Source organism: Phoxinus phoxinus, assembly GCF_949152265.1.
Source record: "Phoxinus phoxinus genome assembly, chromosome: 15".
NCBI lineage: Eukaryota > Metazoa > Chordata > Actinopteri > Cypriniformes > Leuciscidae > Phoxinus > Phoxinus phoxinus.
Genome location: NC_136890.1, coordinates 16,133,143 through 16,157,055, shown reverse-complemented (window position 1 = coordinate 16,157,055; position 23,913 = coordinate 16,133,143). Strand labels below are relative to the sequence as shown.

At 38.4% G+C, this 23,913-nt stretch overlaps 1 protein-coding gene and 1 long non-coding RNA gene across 2 annotated transcripts in view; one reads left to right on the top strand and one right to left on the bottom strand.

The window, feature by feature from the left end:
• Positions 1–7,035: 7,035 nt before the first annotated feature.
• LOC307012155 overlaps positions 7,036–23,913 on the bottom strand; it is a 42,813-nt gene continuing 25,935 nt past the window's right edge. The window contains exon 4 of the long non-coding RNA XR_013800575.1: positions 7,036–7,924. This is a non-coding gene — a long non-coding RNA (uncharacterized lncRNA). The remainder of the gene's footprint in view (positions 7,925–23,913) is intronic.
• fzd10 (frizzled class receptor 10) lies at positions 11,447–14,675 on the top strand. The gene has a single exon (XM_079637994.1). The coding sequence runs from the start codon at positions 12,208–12,210 to the stop codon at positions 13,948–13,950; it is 1,743 nt and encodes a 580-aa protein (XP_079494120.1). The 5' UTR covers positions 11,447–12,207; the 3' UTR covers positions 13,951–14,675.

Below are 23,913 nucleotides of genomic sequence, written 5' to 3'. Positions count from 1 at the left end.
AAGCAGACATCACAGTTATGTTACTGCAGTAGTGTTGGCAAAAAAACGTATCCACGGAATGAGAAAAAAAAATGCCGTTGTCAAATGCGCCCTTTGAAGCTAAACTCAAACAGTTGCAAGCCATTAAATGGACAGAGTAGACTGATGAATGAAGAATGAATTTGATGTAAACAATAGATCTACATATTTACATATGCAGTTCATTGGAGTAATATACTGTATTAGCCCTACAGTTACAGCATGAAGTAGTATTTTAAACCTCTAACATATAGATGGTAGTAATAGCAATATAGTCTTGAAAAACAGTTAATAGCCCACTAATACAGACATGTAAGTGCTGTTTGCCATCAGTAGAGTTGTTTGACTGGTTTATAATAGTCCACATCTTTTTGTGTTTTTGCTGCTGGCTAGGCAGTCCCAAACCATGTCAAATAATGGCATCCAGATAATCTGTGTTGTAAATATTTTTAGCTATCATTTCTGATTGCTACTGCAGAACTGTCCATTTCTGCAGCTCCATCCACAAAATACGTCATCGCAATTGGTCTATTGTAGCAACATTAACACTATCGTGTTGAATAAAACTAACTGTGATTGGTCACTTTACATGTCAGTGGGCAATCCTTGACCAGTAGGGGCTTTCGAAATGGAGGAAAGTTGTATTGTCAACTGTCGGAAGTACCCACTTTTTGTTCGCACCCCAGGAACTGGGAACGATTTTAGTTATATGGAAAGCCTTTTGTGGGAACTAAATTAGCTCGTACTTCAGAGCAGGGTCTAACCCACCACAATAGGAACTACCAGTGACGTAAATGTATATTGATTGGCCAAACGCATGCCATTTTAAACACAACCCCCATTTTTAAAAAGCCGTGTAAACACACAGTTTAGAAATTACTTACTCCACGAAATAACTCCATGAACATGGAAACAACGATAGATAGCATTTGCCTCATTCTCGATGATATGTAGCACTGCAAGTTGTCGTAGGAGATTTCGTCTCTTAACTCTCCTTTTTGCTCTTTCAATCTCATAACTTATACGTCTACATTCCATCTTTTATCGCAAAACCGACGTCACACAACCAAAACGCAGCTCCGATCACGCCGTCCTCCATCCTCCACATTGCTGTCGGCTGGCTTACGTCACTTCAGAGTTCCTACTGGCAGTGTGAATGCAACCAGGAAATTGGCCCTAGGGGTACATTTAGTTCTCTGGGGTGAAATAGTATGTTTTAATGCAGAATTCACATTTTTCACCATCTTGAAATAATGTTTTCACAGAACTTAGAACTTTCAAGATTTCCTTCTATTTGAAGGATATGATGCAGCTTTTAAACTTTTAAAAAGTTTAAATTTTACTTTGGAAACCTTCACTTGGGAGCATCAATAATGCCTTAAAATGCTGCCTATTGGGCAGGACAAGGCTTTAGAACAGAGCTTATAAGTCAAACACCATTCATAAAAGTCCATACTAGTTCGCTTTCTCAAGTTTATTGTGTCGTCAATTTTTATGAGTTGTATTATTGTAGCACTTTGTCTTGGTTGAATTTTGAAGGGTTTGGTTTTGTTTGTTCAGTCATGCCAGCACTCTGCTGCAGGACTTTTTAAAAGCCTCTTCCTCTTAGAAGGAAGTCCCAAGGATCACGGGAGAAGGAGAGCGCAAGAACGAAGGAGAAAGTGAAGGAGGAAGAAATCAATGGAGAAATTTTGCTGCAGGCTCGCTTAGTTTTATCTGCCTTTGAACGAGTCAGCTTTAATTTGACTTTGATCTCAATTTGCTGCCGCATGAAATGGCTTCCATGCACTATAATGAATGGAGAGGAACGTTTTCTGGAGGATTTTCCTTCTCCAAAGCTCTCTCTTTCTCTCTCTCTCTCTCTCTCTCTCTCTCTCTCTCTCTCTCTCTCTCTCTCTCTCTCTTTCATCATCTCTCTTTTCCCTCCCTCTGTCTCTCATACTCAGGCCCAAAAATAAACCCTCCAAAAGTGCCCTTTCTATTTGTAATTTCCTCAGATGGATCGAGACGGCTCTAAATCATCAAATTAAGTCGACTGAAGAGTCCTATTAGATATTTTAACCAAGCTAAAACTCTCCTTGAAGCCAGTGATTAAATTTTGTTTATGCGTAAGTGCTACAAACCCCAGTGAAGTTTCAGTCCTCCACTGAAAGTTTCCCAGAATGCCTTTAGTAATAGTACAGAACGTCTTACTTAGCACATAAGAGAATAAATGAAAGCTGCTTAGCGCTGGAAGCTTAGGGGAAAGGACTTCTTTTTAATCTATCTTTTCACTCACTCGCTCTCTCTCTTTCATCAGACTTTAAAGGCAGTCGGTTCACAGGTCTGCGGGATGAAACAGACACAGACTTTGTTGAGATAGTCATAATTCACTGGTCTTTTTCACAGCTCCCTGCATTCAGAGTCTTCTACTGACCTGGGCAATTAAATGTATTGCTAGTTTGGGAATCGCTCGCTTACAGGCGCTGAATTCTGGGTGCCTTATTCTAAAGGCTATTACATGATGTTTAGGATCAGCCTTCGTCTTTTGTAGTCAAAACACGCATAGACGCTCTCGCTCTCTCTCAGGAGCATGTACATTAATCTTTGTTGAGGCCCACTGCAAACACCCAGTTGTAAATGCATTAGTGAGATGTTTCATGGATGAATAGGGTGAAGAATGAGAGACAAAGTGTGGTGATGGCAGTAATAAAGAGATTGCTCTCTCACACACACACACACACACACACACACACACACACACACACACACACACACACACACACGCACACACACACACACACACAGAGAGACGCCTTATTTCCTTTCTCAAGGGAAGCAACAGGTTGACACAATGAACAGCTGGACGGATTCTCACTGACACCCCTCCCCTCAAACATACACACACATATTGGGTTTCCATGTTTTATGGGGACATTCCATAGACGTAATGGTTTTTACACGGTACAAACTGTATATGCTATCCCCCTACAGTACACTAACCCTACCCCTAAATCTACCCATCACATAAAACTTTCTGCTATTTTAGATTTTTTTAAAGATTTTCAATGGTCACCAAATCTGTTCGGTTACCAACATTCTTCAAAATATCTTCTTTTGTGTTCGGCAGAGAAAAGAACATCATAGTGGTTTGGAACAACATGACGTAAATTACAGAATTTTAATTTGAACCCTTTAAGTTAGATTTGAATATCCTATTTCAGACAAATAGTTTTTGAGCTTTGGGTCACATGTCTGGAGCTGCTTTCAGCACTTTTACATTTGCATCTTGTTACCTTTTCTTAAAATACCTTTTTATTTAATAAAAACTAGGGCTGTCAAAATATTAAATATATAATACGTTTATATTGTATCAATATTTGGTAACGCTTTAGATTTTCTTAAACTTGAAAACATGCAAAACTTTTTATTGCTGAAATTAGAGTTTTGAACTTCTTCTCTTGCTTCTGTGCTTCTAGACTATAACTCAATTCACTTCACTTCAATTCACTACAGCACTTTTGCCTATATTTTCAATGCAAGTTGGTGGAAGTCAGAGCCTGCAGATTTTGGGCAGTCGGAGTTCACAGAAAATTGCATAGTGTTTGATGGCCACAGATTCTGAATTTATAGTTTTAGACTATGATTTCAACCAGTCAGAGGATATCAAACATGTTTAATACTTTTCATTTATCATGTGTTTCCTAGCAACGAGCCGGTTGTGTTTGGAATGACTTGAAAGTCTCTTAGCGTGTGATCCCCAGTCGTTTCGTGGATGATGCCCAGTTTTTCTCTGTAACCATTTACAAAGTCGTCAAGTATATGATGCCTAGTGTTTTAAAATCTGTTCAGTAGTGAATTGTAGTGAATTCCAACCTTTAGCTAAACCCAGAAAACATTAGCAACCATTTATTTTAAAACACACACACACACACACACACACACACACACACACACACACACACACACACACACACACACACACACAGACAGAACATTTTAGCAACTACAGCAACACGCTGGCAACTGCCCAGAATGCAATAGTGACAGTATATTTTGTATGGGCTTCAGAAAAGTTGTATGTGTCAATGTGTTAATACATATAATCTTTGTGTATGTGTTTATATTAGGAAGATCTGGATTATCTGAGTGGCAAATCAGGGGTCGATGGTAAAGAAAAGGCCAGCATTTCAGTATAGGGAGAAAGAAGAGGGCCCTAATCTAATTTGACTGGAGTGTGTATGTGTGTGCGTTCGTGTGCGTGTGTGTCTGCGCAGTAAGAGAGTACTGTGGGAATAACCCAAGAAGGTCTTCTGTGTGAATGGTTCCTCCTGAGCCAAAACCAGTGGGGTGTCCCCGTATCCTCTTTTTTCCATCCCTCTCTCTTTCCATCACCCCTCCTCATTCTTAACCCCCAGGACTACTGATTCTAGCCTAGCCACTCAGACATAGACAGATTAGATGACAAAAAGTGGGCAAGAAACATAGAGTCTCTCCTGATTAGTGACCGACACTCAAGTGCCCCAACAAGAACTCTGGGTACTTTTCAGTCACTTAATTATGTCAAAAGTGCTTTATGGACTTAAATTCTCTTCTAAAATGTAAATATTAAAAAAGTATTCAAGTTTCCTGAACAGGGGACATTCTCAGAAGGTTGGCTAACGTTCTGGCAAGGTTCTCTTAACATTTTTCCAGTAACAATAATATAACGGTTGTTCAAAGTTGGTCTTTAATGTTCTTAAAACATTAGCACAAAAACGTTATTTATATATAAATCCTGAAACGTTTTGGAAGTTTGTTTTTCCTAAATGTTACTACTTCTTTTAGAGTGTTTAGAGAACATTCAAATGTAACGTTTCAATAATGTTTGCTAAATGATAACCCTTAACCCTTACGTGCATGTCATGAATGTTTCACCATTATTACATATTTGGGTCTTTAGCGACCCGGATCTATATCTAACCACCATAAAGCGAGAGTGACACTAATATTTCATTAGCTGAGATTGAGTTATTGTTGTGCCGAAAAAATATAATTACACTGTTACACACCTCGGGTCGTTAGCTACCAAAGACAATTTTTAGTGTTTAAGGATTAAAGGTACACTATGTAACTTTTGCCGCTCTAGCAGTTAATAAGCAAAACTGCATGCGTCTTGTGGAAGAACATTGTAGTTGAAGCTACTTGTTTCTGTTTTCGTTCACATAACCAGAAAGAGATGTTTTGAACATTCAGAAAACATTCTGAAATAATGTTTTCATCTCTGCTGACGTATTGCAGTTACTTCATGAGTTTCAATGTGACTGATTTAACGCCTTTGCATATAAAGCCACGATTCTCGCATAAACTAACCCACATTAAAAGGTTTAATATTTTCTCTTACTGTATAAAGCACATTTGCAATCAAATGGCAAATGACATTTCGCAAGCACTGGGATAAAGGATGTCATTTTAGTGTTTGGCTTGCCTGTCTAGGGTTGAATGCTCAAAGTGACTAAGTTCAGTTGAAAGATGGCCACTTGAAAGCCGAATGAGGTCAGAGCGAAGCGCAGCTCTGAAGACAGGCTCTCAAAGTGAGCTTCTGACACTTCTATTACCAACACAACACATGAAGTCATCTGTGTTTACAGCACACATCAGAGCTCTCCATCAGCTCAGCCGTACAAATCAGCCTGACCGCAAGAAATACAGTGTTTTGATGTTGTTTCTGAGGCCTTTGTTTATTGATTATCTCTGATGTGATCCAATTTATGAGTTGTGAAACAAAATGCATGTAGTGTTTGGTGATTTGGTGTCATAAATTAAAATAATATGAAAACTAAGCCAAAATATAACTGCTTAGTTATTTGTGGTGAATGTTATAAAATATACATTTTTCAAAAATCACAAAAAAACGGTTTACGATTCAGAATATACATCTTTAAGTTTTCATGCAATGCTTTTCAACTGTGCTAATTCCCAGATACAACAATGGAAAATCTCTTCTTGTTTTCAAAGTGGGCCTAGATGATTATGTGTCTGATATATAAAGGGACACATTAAGATTTATTAATAAATGATATGTTATTGAACCATTAAAACCATATGTGCATAAAACACAGCAGGCTTTGATGTAGTCAAGCACTTAAATTATTAATCGAAGAGCTCACACGCCTTTCCTCAAATCATCTGACCCTTTAGAGAAGTGAGACGAGTTTTTAAACAGCCTTTTGCATTTTGAAAATGAGGGGGATCTATGCAATGAGGGGATTAATTTTGCAATCTGTGATTCTGAATTCTTACTCAGATAGACATGTCTGCACTGCTGTATAACTTTCATCCTTTCCTGGTCTGTCAGGAATGAAAGAATTTCGCACACGCTCACGCAATCACAAAAATATCTCACTTAAATTTTATACTTTTGGGTAGAGACTAGAGACCCAGAATATTAATAGTATTAATATTAATAATATTCTCTTTCTTTCAAAGAGTAGTGCACTTAAATGAGTGGCATACTATGTTTCATATATAAATGCATGCATAAATAAACAATCACAAATCACATATATACTGTTCAAAAATTAGGGGTGGGTAATATTTTGTAAAAAATGTTTTAAAGGAGTCGTATTTATTTGATAAAAAACTGTAATATTTTTACATTTTATTACAACTCAAAATAACTGTTTTATTATGTAATATGTTTTATTCCTGTGTAAATTAAATACTCATCCCAATAAATTTATTAAAATTAAATTGAAAATTTGTCACAAAATGAGAAACAAACCATCAATATTCTAATGCACTAGATAACACAGAACGCAAGTGTATGGCCTGTTTCAGAGTACATAGTTTGAGAGGAGAACAGAGACTTAAGCAGATTAAGACAGTAGTTCTCCTGTATCCAACATGGCCTTCAGGGCCCAAACCCACCAGCAGCTCCTCTTCAAACCACACACATGCAGTATAAAACTAAGCTATACGAATTCAAGCTGATACTTGCCTTCCCCCCCCCCCACCACCACCAATGCATGGTTTGAAGTCCACAAAGATTCACTTTGACTTTGCGGTTAACAACTGTAGGAGGATCAGTGAAGAAAAAGGCATTTTGTTGGAGAGGATGAGGTGGTTGCGGACGACCTTTGTGTCCACCTCGTCTCAGATGTAGCCCTCTCCTGTTGTACCACATTCTCGGCATATAAAACGTCACCAAAAACATAAGCTTTGACTGTTAGAAAAAAAATAGCTAATAAGATTTTCATTCATTTAAACTTATCAAAATTCCCACTAGAGCCCGGGGAGCTTTCTTTCTCGCAACCCTCTTTTCTTTCATCCATGGTTAAATATGTAAATAAAATGTCTAAAGTCATTCTTCAAAGGGGAACAAAAGAAAAAAGGGGGGCTAAGAGAGGGGGGAGGCAGCCCTAAAATGCCTTCCTTTCTCCATAACATTAGCCAGAGGGGGGCCAGCTTCTAGGCAGAGAGGAACAGCAGGGGAGCGCGCAGGCTCCATAGAATCACACATCTCCCCAATCCCTCACACACAAAAAACATGAAATATCTTTTCAGTCTGAGCCATCAAAGGGCCTCCCTTCTCTTTATTAGTTACAGAATTATCTCACACTTTCTGATTTCGACCAAGATGGAACCCAGCGAGCTGCTGCTGCTGTGCTTTGGAAGAGATAAAGTTCATGCATGTGTGTGTGTGTGTGTGTGTGTGTGTGTGTGTGTGTGTGTGTTTGTGAGTGGGTGTGTGTTTGGCTATAAAGGATAACTGTAGAACGGACTGAGTATGAAACGGTGAGGGTGGTGGATGCTAGACGCAGAAATAAACAAACACAAAACATGAAAGGGAAAGTAGGAGCTGGCAAGGCTACTGATGATAAAGATTGAATGGTCATGATTCTCCGCTCTGTTCTTCTCCCGTTCTTCAAAGCGATATCCTCACTGCCTGCAAAACAATCACAGGACAGAAACGCGTCAAATAAAGTGGGAACAAATCAGCTGAGACCGACTGCGCAACGACACGGCATGCCATTTAAATGCCATCTAGGTATCATATGTATGTTTTAGAAGCGTCAATCAGTGAGCTAATGAGGCTGTCTGTCTGTGATTCATAGAGCGCTGTGATATGTTACACGTCCTGAAAGGCTTCATTATTAGCAAAAGCGATGAAAATGTTCTTACATATCAAAGCAAGGGAAAATGATGATATGTACATGTGATCATCCTTATTAAAAACTCTGGGGTTAAACAGCAGGTCAAACAGGCATTTTATGAATGAAACAGGTCCTTTTATTAAATCAGCCTAAGCTGGTTTACTGGTGTTAGTTGGTCTTCCAGTATTGTCAGACTTGTTAGGCTAATTTTAGAGGGGTTTTGCGCACTTTAGGCTAAGAAGGCTTAACCCTTAAATGCATGAATGTTTTGCCAATCATTATTACACATTCGGGTCTTTTGCGACCCGGATCTAAATCTAACCTGTCGTGATAATATAAAACTCTCCTGATATTAGAGTAACAATTACAGAAGAATTAAATAAAGCATATTTTGTTACCTTTCAGGAGTTTGGAAGGGTTCAGTTTGAGCAGATGTTTTATACCATCATCACTGTCCTCATCAGAGTTAATTTCCCAGTACATTCAGCATCTGGCTCATATTCACAATCTCAAACATATTCTCAAAACTATAATTTTCAACATCTTCAAAATCAATATTTTGATCGCTGACAGCTTCTTCACCAGATCCACCATCAAGTGACAGTGACACTAATATTTCATTGCGTTCAGTACTTGATCTGCAGTAAATCACTGAGCCATCTCAAGTTTTGCTGATGACATTTCTTTTGTTTTCTGCCTGCAGTAACTATGAGCGAAACATCACGTCATCATTGTGTTTCAGACATTGCCACCTTGTGGAAAAAAGGTGAATTGGACTTATTACACACCTTGGGTCGTTCGCGGCCCTATACTTTTTTTATTTTATTTTTTTTACAAAAGATTAATGGAAAAACAGGCATTCTTTTATAATTTTCTTGTTATATTGTTTATGATTAATAGATTGAGGAATACTAAGAAGGTTGATGTATTAGGCCTTAGTTCAGTTAGGAGATTCAAGTAGCTTTTAATAATGTGCCTTAGAAAAAAACATTAGTAGTGTGCATCTTGAGACAAATCAATGGCACTGAAATAGTTGAATAGATGTGTGTGTTACTGTGTTAGGAAGTTTAGTTAAAACAGCTCAAACATGCATTTTAGACTATAGACTTAAGCCTTGTCTGAAAACAGGAGAAACTGTTTAAACAACACCTATTCCATAGACTTTTTACATTTTGACATCCAAACTGAACAAATACTATTGCTCAAATTACTGCCCAAGATGACCAATTTGAATGCTAAGTAGTGCCCAGTATAGCTTCAAGTTTATTATATTGGGTTTGTTAACATCTCTGATGCGTATAAGTGACTGAGACTCTTGTAAATTGTCTCACACTAGGGTCGACATCTTAGCTGTTAAAAAAGCGCTTTACAAGCTGTCATAAAAAAGCTCTTAGAGGGTTCTGACCAAGATCTCCAGAAAACCATGTCGTCAGGTGTTACACTGATAAATCACATTTTTACTGGGTAACATGAGAGAGCACTCAGCTATCTGGTATCTCTTGCTCCATGAGGCACTCTTTGCCTTCTCCATAGCTGCCACATATGAGACTTACAGTACCAACAACAGCTACCTCACGCAAAAACACATTTCATCGTCTTTTTGAGTTGACGTAGACATGTCCCACACTCCTTTTTCATTAACACTGTTGAGCGTTTTATTTGACTGAAAAACAGCCGACAGAGCATTAACCTTCATCCCTGTTTACATAATGGCAGTTGAACTCTGACATGTCACCTCAACAATACCAAAACTTTCACACAGTGTGCTATGGGAGTTGGCATGCATAGATGCCCCTAAGGAGTGTGCCATGGTTACAGCCCTGAGAGCTAGACTAATACTAGGCCTAGCTTGCCAGCCCTTAGCCCCAGCATGAGTCAAAGATGAATTCCCTAAAACAAGACTGAAAAGCCCTTTGTCTAAGAATTCATCCTTAAGGCATTTTTATCCTGTATGCATTCAAGTATTTACGATTGATAGCAGAGGCAGAGGGGGAAGAATGGAAAACTGCCATATGCTAAGAATGTACTTTATAATTACACACCCACTTCTGCATATAAGGCCACTTGTTCAATATTTGTATGTTGAGTACAGAATTTTACATATTCATTTAAAGCTTTGAAAAGGGCAGAGGATTTATAAAAGCACTCAGTGTTGTGTATAATGTGATTTCTCACAACACAGTCTTTGTTACATGAGCATAGTGAATTGTTCATTTGTGACAAGCAAGACATGTCAAAATGACATAATACAATATTAAAAATCATGTTTATGTTAGAAGAAAGAGGCCGCGGAGTGCCCAGGACAGTAAACATGTTGGTAATCCTGTATACATTTTTGATTTATGAATAAAATAAGATCAATGTTAATGTTCCTCAAAGAGACTTTGATGTTGTTATAACACTTTAAATACATTCAAGGGATAGTTTACCCAAAAACTAATTTTTTTATTATTCTGTCATAATTTACTCACCATGTTGTTTTAAACCTGTATGAGTTTATTTGTTCTGTGAAACAAAAAAGAAGATATTTTGAAAAATGTTTGTTTCGTGTCCCCATTCACTTCCATAGTATCCACCCCACCGCCGTATGCGTTAAAAACATAATATACCAGCAAGAATGATGCTTGATGAACCACTGTAGTAATTCGTATAAAGCAACGTCTATCATAGTTGCAATTAAAAAAAAGAAACAGCTGGTTTCAAAGTTTCTTAAGTTTTTAATATTCATCACCAACTTTATTTTACGCATTAATTGAAACCCATTATTTAAAAAAAAAAAAAACAGAAAGAAAGAAAGAAAGAAAAACTCCATAAGAAATTCCAGAGGAAAAGTCTAAACTAATGTAGGCTATGCAGAAGTAAAAGTCAACATTAAGTTTGTCTTGAAGATTAGCAAAAGTGTTTGATCATAATGGTTTCATGGTTTGGATTTTGTCATTCGAATTGCGTGGGGGTGAGAGTAGCCTACAGACTCTGTATACTTCAGGCATCAGTTCTAGTTCAGTCAACAATAAAAAGAGAGGGGAATTTCAAGGAATAAAAACTCTCCTTTCTCTTCACTCTCTAGCCACAATGGTCGGAGCGTGAAAATCGTCAGTTGTAGAGAGAAAGGGGACACATCTCGACTGGAAAGCCACTGAATCCTTTTGGGTGTCCTCGGCGAGAGATTTATCGCTGACTTGCGCCGAAAAGTATTTCGTAAATCATCAGAGGGATTTCGTCTGAGAGAGAAAACAACACCACTAACAAATGGCCAGTGAGTAATTTACTGTGATCCAGTGGTAAAGTAGTGGTGACGAGGATTTGAGGTCTACACAGCCAGTTCCGCACGGTTTAAGGATAATCAGTGTGTCAGTTTGGGCTTTCTTATGTAAAACAGCTGTCTTTGAAGGCGGATCTTTTGGCAGGTTAGTTCAGGACGGTGGCGGAGGAGCTCAGACACAGACAGCGCGCGAGGCAGTGAACAACTCTTGACGGATAAACGGGGTGTCTGGAGACAAGCTGAAGTGAATATTCACACGTTTACCAAGTGGATTCGCTCACTCATTTTTAGATGACTGTAATTAAATGACGCCGTGGCTTCAGTTTGGATACATTTTGCGGAGGATGAATGAGGAAAGTAGCGCGAAAGCGAGTTGAAAAGTAAGTGTACTTTCGTGAGGGAAACAGACCGTCAACATTATAGCACAGGAGAGGACCAAGAGCTTTAGAAAAAGGAATTATCATCTGTAAATTCGGAATTGAACAAAAAACAACAACAACGACTGTGAAACCTCCATGCATGGTGAAAGCTTTCTAATATTTCTCATCTATCTAAAGATTTTTTTGACAGATGTTTTTGAACTGAACTGATTGTTTGGAATCCGAGTTACTGACTCAGTTTGATTCGCTAAGGAAAACGTTTCCTTTTGTATTAATTCAACCTCATCCTTCTCATTTTTTTTTTTTTTTTTTTGGATACAATAACTTTTTTTCAGCTACAATTACGAAGAGTGACAATGAAACTTTTCTAGTAAAAATACAAAGCTCTTTTTGAAAGAATAATCCACGCTACATGAGTTAATATTGAAAGACAATGTTTGCTGCAAATGTTGGACTTAGCCTTGTGCTGCTGTGCGTGGCCGGATTTTGTTCCGCTATCAGTTCCATCGACCCGGACCGGCCAGGCGAAGGAAGATGCCAGGAGATTGCTATTCCACTCTGTAAGGACATTGGCTACAACTTGACAGTTATGCCGAACTTAATGGGACATGAAGATCAAAGTGAGGCAGCCATAAAGCTGCATGAGTTCGCTCCGCTGATTGAGTTCGGCTGCCACAGCCATCTGAAGTTTTTCTTGTGCTCGCTCTATGCTCCCATGTGCACGGAGCAGGTATCCACACCCATCCCAGCATGCCGAGTAATGTGTGAGCAGGCAAGGCAGAAGTGTTCACCCATTATGGAGCAGTTTAACTTCCACTGGCCTGAGTCACTGGACTGTTCCAGACTGCCAAATAAGAATGACCCCAATTACCTCTGTATGGAGGCACCTAACAACGGCACAGACGAGCCCCCAAAAGGATTCCACACTCAGCCGCCAGACTCCCGACCCCCTCGGCCAGGTAACAGCCAAGAACTGCCTATTAAGGAGAGGGTCGGTAAGGCAACATGCAGCAACCCTGGAAAGTTTCATTACGTACAGAAGAGTGAGTCCTGTGCCCCCAAGTGTTACTCCAATGTCGACGTGTACTGGAGCCAGGGTGACAAGCGCTTCTCCATGGTGTGGATCGCCATTTGGTCCATCCTGTGCTTCATCTCTAGTGCCTTTACCGTCCTTACCTTCCTCATTGATCCACAGCGCTTCAAGTACCCTGAGCGGCCCATCATCTTCCTGTCAATGTCTTACTGCGTCTACTCAGTGGGCTTTCTTATAAGACTTTTTGTGGGGGTGGAAAACGTGGCCTGTGACCGTGACAGCGGCGTTCAGTACATCATCCAGGAAGGCTTGGAAAGCACTGGCTGCACTATAGTCTTCCTCATTCTTTACTACTTCGGAATGGCCAGTTCCCTGTGGTGGGTCATTCTTACTCTCACGTGGTTCCTCGCAGCTGGGAAAAAATGGGGTCATGAGGCCATTGAAGCCAACAGCAGCTACTTCCATCTGGCAGCATGGGCCATACCAGCCATTAAGACCATCATGATACTGGTTATGAGAAAGGTGGCGGGAGATGAGCTAACAGGGGTCTGCTACGTGGGCAGCATGGATGTCAAAGCCTTGATGGGTTTTGTTCTTATTCCCCTCTCTTGCTACCTCATCATTGGCACTTCCTTTCTGCTTTCAGGGTTTGTGGCACTCTTTCACATCCGTAAGGTCATGAAGACTGAAGGAGAGAATACGGATAAGCTGGAGAAGCTGATGGTTAGGATTGGCATCTTCTCCGTGCTCTACACGGTCCCTGCCACTTGTGTCATCGCCTGCTATTTTTACGAGCGTCTCAACATGGATTATTGGAAGATTCTAGCAGGAGAGCAAAAGTGTACTGAGGACAGTAAGAACGGTGAGGAGTGCGTGATGAAGAGCTCCATCCCAGCCGTGGAGATCTTTATGGTTAAGATCTTCATGTTGCTGGTGGTGGGCATCACCAGCGGCATGTGGATCTGGACCTCCAAAACGTTGCAGTCTTGGCAAAACATTTTCAGCCGCAAACTTAAGAAGAAGACGAGGAGGAAGGCTGCATGTGTTTTCACAGGAAGTGGACCTTACCTCAAGCCTCATCCTGCACTCAAAGGACATAAAACCAAGTACGAACCAGCAGGTCCTCCTGCAACTTGTGTATGAGCTGGGCCTCTATACACACACATGCATGGCCAAGAAATACATGCTGGACTTAGACAAACTGCTTCATAAAGAGACAAGCCAGCAGAGAACACAACATTGCTCATATTTATTATATGCAAACTTCAGATGCTACATCCCCAACAGGTTTTTTTTTTGTTCTTAGTGCTTGTACATCTGAAACTTTGCAGACTTTGGGGACCGTTTTGTGAAACAAAGAAAAAGGGAGCGAGTCCCTATTGCTGTCATTGGGATGCCTGTATCTTGTCATGTGCAATAGTTGTTTCCCTTAGTGACGGAGAAAAAGGGACTCTGATACTGTAGGGCTGTGATTAAAGACAATGAAAGGACTTGACAAACAATGGGTGTGAATGGCTCGGGGAAAAGCGGCTCCTCCGTGGCATAGTCGTGTGGCTTTTCTATGGAAATGAAGGCCGTGTCATACACAACTGCATTGACATTGGAGTGCAGCTGCTCAAAAAGGCCTCGACAGAGAATGAACTGCCTATATTTAGGCCTTTACATGGAACTAAGTAAATCTATAAGCACTAAATATTGCCAACACAAAGAGAAATAACTTGTTATTTGAGTTGTTTTGTACAGTGAGTTCATGCCCCCTGGTTTGTTTTGTTATACCAAGCTCTTTTTAATGTCCTACAAACATTTGTGTATATTTCTAAAGGTTCATATTTTATAAGAATAAATAAAACATTTTAGTTTTAAATGTTTGTCATGAAAAGCAAGCGCTTTTATTATTTGTGTTGAGTTTGAAAAGTTTTTACTTCAAGAAGCTAATTTTAGAGATACGTCTGCAGGGAATCACTAGAGATTCAATTAATATTCGTCATCAGTCATACATACCTTACCAAACATCCCTAAGCTAAAACCCTCAAAACCTTAAAGGGATATTTTACCCGAAAATTAAATTTGTCACAATTTACTCACCCTCATGTACAGAACAAAAAAGTCCAATACAATGAAATTCGATAGGGTCAACAACAACACTGAACCTCATTGACTTTAATTGTGTGAAGAAGAAAAAAACACTTTTTTGCAATTAAATTATCATTATTATTATTTTAAATATTCATTTACTTATTTTGTGCTAAAGAAATATACAGGTTTGGAACAACGTGGGTGAGTAAATTATGACATAATTTACATTTTGGAGTGAACTATTCCTTTAAGGTTGCAGAAATAAATACGTAAGATTAATCCATTGGGCTAAACATTTTGAAGGATGAGATCCTGATAATTCTTATGACAAACATCATAAGAGTGGAAATACTTACTTGAGACTCAATCTCAGGCCTCTGCCTTATCTCTGATATACTTTGGGCCTTGGCTATTTTAGTAGAACAGGGTTAGTTAGAGCAACCACACTCAGACCAGTGACTCTCACAATGGCTGTTGAGAAATAAGTAGATTATATATATTTACCCTTATAACTTTAATAACATCAACGATTTTTAAGAAATGTGTAATTTAGGATGCTCTTTTTTTAAAATGCCTTTCATATTCCTATCTTATTTAAATTAATCTATTCTCTTCCATGTTTCATTGAAAAACAATACTGAAGCAGGGGCTTTAAAGTTTGTTTTATTTTGGTCTTCAGGTTTGGTTTTGTTTTATCTCGGTTTTATTTGTAACATCAAATTGGGTCATTTTTGAAGTGTTGCCTTTGATTTAACAGTGCCTTTTTTCGCTGTTTCAGAGTGGATCACTCAAAAAGTCTGTTACCGGCAATCACATATAAATCTTTTTTTGAGTCCACATCAACATTGAAGACATCAAGTCAAGTCTTGTCATCTCCTGTTTTATCCATCCATCCGTCCATCCATCCATCCATCTGTCTGTGTTCATCAGTGTTTTGTTTGATGGGAATGTCTTTTTTGTGCCATGTGCCAAGCACATCAATACTGCACTCATACATTTATGGTGTTAATACTTTTAATACTGGCTTGACCCGAGAAACCCAAGTTCATAAAAACACACAATGAACCTTAGGGTTGTTTGTCTAGAGAAAACAGAAGTATATTTAACATTACGCCCTAGTAATCGAATCACATCTGTCATTAGCTTGAATCCATAGAGCATATTTGCATAGACAGGTGAGGCTGACCTTCAGGCATTGCACAGTTGGAGAAAAACTAACATAAAGAAAAAAAAAGGAAATCACTTTCATTACATGCTCTATCATGTCCTATAAGCTTCTCCTTTTCCTGATGTGTGTATTTGATTCAGTTTATAATGTGATTTGTGTTATGAAATGAGAAATATCTTTAAAGAATCAAATGCTTACTTATTAAATGATCACATTACTGCTTTCGTAAAAAGCTGTTCGTTTCCCCAAGAAATGCACACACCCAGATCATCAGGTGTCTTCATTCTTAATGTGCTTGTTTTGCAAATTCACTCAGAATTTCATTTGGTATTTTAAGTTCAACTCCATGTTGACTTTGATCTTAAATGTTCATACAGGAAACGCACAAATAGAAACTTACGCATGAGATGTTTTGCCAGCCTATTTCACATAATTACTGTAAAACAACTCATTCATTCTACCTTCTTCAAAGACTAAATTAAATGATATATCCAAGTATTAACTGTGACGGTGAATCAAACAAACGATTTCGATATAGTTTTTCTTAAAAATATTAACGCTCACTAAGCCTTTATACAACAAATAGCAAAGATTTATTATTGCTATATTACACTTTCCGTCATTAAGAGATTATGGTATGTTTGGACAATTTCTCTGCCCTTTAAAAGCTCTCTTTAGGTGTCAAGTGCGGCAGTGTGTGAAAGTGTGTGTATGTGTGTGTGAAAAAGATCTAAAACAGGTCTGATCTGATGAGAAGGATTGAGTGAAGTGTGTGTTCTGTACTTTGCCCAGGGGGTATTCAAGTCTCTACAAAGTCCTTGTAGTGTTTCAAAATTCAGGCACATGAATCAGAGAGGCCTCGTTTGACACACACACACACACACACACACACACACACACACACACACACACACACACACACACTTGTGTACACACCAGGCTGTTTAAGGGCCACCTGGACTATGGGCCCTGGGGTGTGTGAGTCGAACTGTAAATATCAATGACAGTAACCACTCCACCTTCTTCTAAAGACTATCTCACTTTTTCCTTTTCCCTTTTTTCTTCCCCACTTGCTTTTTCTGTAGTTGCAGCTTAAAGATGGGTTCACCATGTGAAGACGGAGTGTGTTTTTGAAGTGAGGTAAGAGCTGAAGTGTAAAGGACAGCAGCCTGTTTCGTTTTAATGCCACATCCAGTGCTCTGCACATCTGAAAGGACTCTTTCTTGCCAGTGTCCAAACAGCTTTATCTAGGTGTTCGGTTGATCTGTTGGGTTGGTAAACATTCATTATTTAGTTTCTCGGGTGTTCAGTTTCAAGTAAGTATAGAAAAAATCACTCCTATTTTGCGAGCTCTATTTGGCTTCCAGTTCAATTTAGGATCGACTTTGTGTATAAATGCTTACATAACCTTGGTCCAAACTACCTGTCTGATCTACTGTGTCCCTACACCCCTCCCAGAAGTTTAAGATCTGGTAATCTTCATTTATTGACAGTCCCTTGTTCAAGGTTAAACGGAGAGGAGATAGAGCCTTTTCGATGGTGGGGCCTAGATTATGGAATAGCCTGCCAGTTCAATTTAAAGCAGCTCCCTCTCTATCCATTTTTTCTCTATCTCTATCCCTCTCATCCATTGCATCCAAAACTCATTTGTTTTCTTTAGCTTTTAATATGTGTTAATTGTCGCTCTCTGCTATGTTTTATACTTTTGTATTTTCTTTACTTTTCTCATTTAGAGCACTTTGGTCAGTCTTGTGACTATTTTAAATGTGCTTTAAAAATAAATAATCTGAAACTGTAAAAAAACATTCATATATCCTATTTTGCTTCTTCACATTTTACAGTATTACAAATAATTGTTTGATGAGTAAATTGGGTTGGGAACTGGTTCTTAGAATTCTTATTCGGAATTCATTAAAAAGAATGGTTTCACTTTATTTCGATAGTCCACTTCAGACATTCTACTAACTATAAGTAACTTTGCAACAGACTGTTAGGTTAGTGTTAGGTGTTAGTTTAAAAAAAAAAAAAAAATAAAGTTACTTATAGTCAGTAGAATGTCTGTTGGGGGACCATCAAAATAAAGTGTTAGCAGATATATTAAGCAGACAGTCTATTAATACTCTAATGAGAGTTACCGGTAGTTGACAAGTAGTTGCAAAGTTACTTATAGTAAATAGAATGTCTAAAGTGGACTATCCAAATAAAGTGTTACCAAAATAATAATGCAATATTCTTTATATATTCAATATATAATGTTAATTTCCTGTTGTTACGTATATCCGAGTAAAATGGCTTCTCAGACAAAAGCATTAGGGCAGGGCTTGATTTAGTCCATCAGTAATTGATTGGATTGTTGTGGTTTGCTATTATGTGATCTCATGTCATTGACAGGTTGTCCCGCCCGTGCCTGCCAATAAACACGTCATCAGAGAAGAGATGTTGCTGCAAGAAAGAGGGCAAGTTATTTTGATTCAAGATTACGAGGGCACATGAATTTGTAATTAATTATGATGTGCATGGATAAATCATTTATAATAAATACTATTCCATTAAAAAAAAAATAAGAATTGTTCATTTTGATATCATGTTGACCTTAAATCACTTTGTGTGTGTGTGTGTGTGTGTGTGTGTGTGTGTGTGTGTGTGTGTGTGTGTGTGTGTGTGTGTGTGTGTGTGTGTGTGTGTGTGTGTGTGGACAAAATTATGACAATATCCAAAGTCCTTGTGTGGTAATATTTTTGGTCCCCATGAGGATAACAGCTTATAAATCATAAGTGATGTTTTTAGAAAATGTAAGACTGCAGAAAGTTTTCTGTGATGGGTAGGGTTAGTGTAAGGGGATATAATATACGGTTTTACAATATACAAATCATTATGTCTATGCAAAGTACTCATTAAACATGAAAACCCAACGTGTGTGTGTTTGTATTGTTGTGTAGTAGGCTATAAGGCCAATTTTGAACTGCATGTATGCTGCTTCTAAAAAGACAGTGAAAAGTCATTATAAAAAGTATAAATACACCTTTTTCACAAATTGAAAAGGCCTTTATCATGTAATTCCGCATGAAGTTAATCTTTCTTCTTCAGAAACACATTATGATAAGGCCTTGTTGCGCTGCTGGTCTTAGTTGTACGCTAGTGTGCTGACATGCTAACATAAATCTGTAGGCTGACTGACTGCAGGCATGGTTGGCTCTCTTTGATCAGATCTTTTTTGAAGACGCCCGTACACTCATCACCACAGGCCCTTCAGCACCTGTTTTCCAGTCAGGACCTGTTTGAGAAAAGCGTCGCTCCGGTCGTCTCACACACAAAAACGCCGGAACACACACTCTCAACAATGGCTCTATTTCTTAGTCAGTTGTCAAGCCTTTTACCTTTCTGTAACTTTTTATATAACTATAAAACCCAGATTTATAAATTTTCTCCTCTCTTTATGTAAATTGGCGTTGAAAACTGCGCCTGTGAAATAACAGCGCATGAAAGAGATTAGAGAGGAGACGTTGAGAGGGAGTCACTATAAAGAAGCTGTGTAAGCACCTTCCTGTCCCTCCCAATGGCAGATCGCTCCATCTGAAGATTCAAGATTTCCACTGAACTGTTTGATAGGACAGAGCCTGTGCTTTATGAAAATCTTCATAATTGTAGCTTCAGATCTTTAGAGAAAGGCTTTCGGATCATTGCATTTTTAGGCTGCTCTTTGATCCGTCATCCTTTCTAAGAATGGACACAAAAAATAAATAAATGCTTTTACATTGTTTTGGTGCAGTTTGACAAGCGACTTCAACAAAATAATGCCCATACAGTGGCATAGGATTCAATTTGAAGGTTTCAAAAAATGTACAGCAGTTAATAATGCCAACGGCCACACCTCTAATTACACAGCAAATATAGAATTCAAAACAAAAAGTTCAAATCATTCCAAATTATTCCTTACAACAACTATCACTATACACCCAACTGAACAATAATACAAATTCTACAGGATAAACAAAGGTACAAATAGATCTACATTACAAAAATATATAGCATTAAGTTTACAGTAGGCTATATGATTAAAAATGATTAAAAAAAAGATGCATGCCAAGTATCTGGTTATCACTTAATTGTCATAATGAGATGAACATGGAAACAATTTCGATCTTTAAAGAGATGCGTTATGTACAGTACTTGTAGATTGCGTTGACAGCCATGTGATTAAACCAGTATGTCTGCATTATTGTGTGTGTGTGAGACTTCTGGTTAATGCAATTGCAGTTCCTGAAAACTGTAACACATTTGGGGAGAAAAAACGTTGAAAACACAGGACCCTCCCTTTGGAGGCACTGCTATACCTGTATTTTGAGATCAGAGGGAACTTAAATGTGAACAGAATTGGGTTTTGCTGCGAAACGATCAATCGGATAAAAAGGCTGAGAGATATACACATGTACATGCAGGTGTGAGCATTTTGTGATTGAAAAAGAAGAGGTTAAAGAGGCAAAAAGGCCCTCGTGTACAAGCGCGCCACTTTCTTTTTTTTTTCATCTGAGAGCGTTTTTGGAGAAAAATGGTCCTTTGCAATTATCAGTTGTGAGAGTCATTACAGAAGAATCTGGAACAATGGCAACACTCCCATCTGCCCTGCAGCAGGGGCACTTTCATTTCCTCTCTGTGTTCTTTCTCACATTTTCAGTCACAACTCATATGGGGCCACCTGCAATCAAACACCTGAGGTATCAAGCCACAGACCGATTGAGAACGAGAGATACGATCTTCTATAAAAACAAACAGCAGAGATGTGTGTGTATTTATGTCTACGTCTGTGTGCTTGATGTGTGATAGCGCGCGTGTGTGTGTTTGCGTGTCTGAAATCGCCCTTTGATGTCTGCACCTCATGGTAGAGGTGGAGGACTTCTTGGGAGAAAGTAAACAACGAGAGAAGCGGCACTTTTGTAAACACTCAGATCACATTGAAACTGAGAACAACCACCCAGGTCAACCTGAACGCACTATTTTTACCTTACATTTTTATGTTTATACCACACTTTGTTTTTTCTTAGAATATGTTTTGTGTGTCTTAAAAATGATGTGGAATGTGGAGTATTCAAAGTGGGGAGTGGAAAATTTATGATTTGACAGAGAGAGACTGAAACACAGAATCTGGAAAAAAAACTAAGACATTTAAAAGTTAAGTAGTTCATTCATTTGTTTACTCACCCACGTGTCATTAAAAACCCATAGAACTATTTCCTGTGGAAAAGAGGAGGAAGATAAAGGGAGATTAATCACTACAACTGGAAAATTGAGTCAGTTGAACTCATGAATTGAATCAGTCTGATTCACTGAATCATCAGTCTGATTCACTGAATCATCAGTCTGATTCACTGAATCATCAGTCTGATTCACTGAATCATCAGTCTGATTCACTTAATCATCAGTCTGATTCACTGAATCATCAGTCTGATTCACTTAATCATCAGTCTGATTCACTGAATCATCAGTCTGATTCACTAAATCATCAGTCTGATTCCCTGAATAATCAGTCTGATTCACTGAAGAATCCGTCTGATTCACTGAAGAATCAGTCTGATTCTGATTCACTGAAGAATCCGTCTGATTCTGATTCACTGAAGAATCAGTCTGATTCTGATTCACTGAAGAATCAGTCTGATTCTGATTCACTGAAGAATCAGTCTGATTCTGATTCACTGAAGAATCAGTCTGATTCTGATTCACTGAAGAATCAGTCTGATTCTGATTCACTGAAGAATCAGTCTGATTCTGATTCACTGAAGAATCAGTCTGATTCTGATTCACTGAAGAATCAGTCTGATTCTGATTCACTGAAGAATCAGTCTGATTCTGATTCACTGAATCAGTCTGATTGAATCATTCAATGATTCAATGAATCATTCAAACCAGTTTTGTGAATTTGGTCAAACGATTCATTGAAAAGATGACTTTTTTATTCCTCTCATGCACCCTCATAGTTGCAGCGGATGTTAAGATTTTAATTTAAATTCCAGGCTTGTTTGTCACACACTTAGCCGACCTGTCAAAAGTTTGGACAAAGTTACTTCTGCTCACCAAGGCTGCATTTATTTAATCAAAAACACAGGAAAAACAATAATATTGTGTAATATTATTACAAATTCAAAGAACTGTTTTCTATTTGAATATATTTTAAAATGTCATTTATTCCTGTGATGACAAAGCTGAATTTTCACCATCATTACTCCAATCTTCAGTCAATTACTCCAATCTTCAGTCAATTACTCCAATCTTGTAAATTGTGATTCATCCAATCATTATAATTTAGAGCAAGAACTATTTGTTTTCAAAAACATGATTTATCTAGTGAAGTGGTGATTTATTTCCATAGATAATAATAGAAAATATTGAGCAGGAATTTCTTCTTAATGATTATGAGTTTGAAAAGATGTGTGAGTGCATCAGATGGCAGCAGGATGTCTTCCACGGTGACTTAGCAGAGCATGATTGTGGGATTGTAAAGGTCTAATCTGCTCTCTCTCTAATCCTCCCAAAACACACACACACATATACACACTAATCTGCCCCTCTTTCTAATCCTCACTGCAAAGTGCCCAGATAATGAAAAGCCATCTGAATTCCAGAGCTGAGGAGCTCATTGTTGCTTGAGATGTGTCTCCATGCTCCACACACACATATACGAAAGGTCTTATATGTTCACAGAAACATTTTCTCTCACGCAGCATCTTTAGGAAAACCCACACGCATACTTCTGACCATATAATCTGTGCTACACCACTCAGACACCTCAAAGAATCTGCAATATCCAGGCTTTAAAGCAAGTCTACATTTACTGCGGACTTGTGCAGTGCTGGTCTCATTTTTTGCCATGCTTGAACACCCTTTACTTACAGACACAGATACAGATGTACAGAGGTGTCAGATGATAGCAAAGGCATCCTGATGCTCAAACAGTAGAGCATGGTGCGAGCAACAGTCATGGGTTCGATTGAACATGAGAGAGAAACAGAGGTCAACAACATTTGCAAAGTGCTCTGGTAGACATTCAAGGGATAGTTCACCAAAATCTACTCATCTACTATGGAAAAAAATACTGTGGAAGTCAATGGGGTCCATCAACTGTTTGGATACCAACATTCTTCAAAATATCTTCTTTTGTGTAAGAAACATTCAGTTTGGAACAACCTGAGGGTGAATAAATAATGACAGAATTTTTCATTTTTGGGTTAACTATCCCTTTAAGGAAAATGTTTTTAATAGCATTATCACTTATCATTATCACAATATTCCTATAATATCATATATTAAAAGAATAAAGTGCTGAAAGACACATTTAGTTCCAAAAGAAAACATAACACATGACTTGATTTCATTTTCTTGCGGGAGAACCTCCCACCCACCGATCTGCCTCTCCCAAAATCAACAACCACAAAGTTAAAACCTCCAGGACATGTTTTGTTCCTCATGTCAGCGTAGCTATGAAAGCATTGTAACGGATGAGAAATGATTTGCCATTCCTGCTCTTGGGGTGTTGTCTTCATTGTGTTTCCAAAAAAGAGCATCATTTGGATATAACATCAACCACAAACAGAGGAAATCTTTACTGAGGGCAAACTCTGCCGCCCATTTACACAAAGAGAACACCTGCTTCCCTTTTCTTCAAAACAAAACATGGTCTCGAGTGCAGTCCAAAAAAAAAAAGAAAAAGGCTGGTTGATGTTGAAGTACCGGCAGGCTGTGACATGCCAAACTGGCTGTATCATAACTCTAGCGTGAAAAACACTGTCAAAACTCAGACATCATTTTTAAAGACATAATTAGCGTTTGAGACTGAGGAGACATAAAACTGTTTATAAGGTTGGGCACCT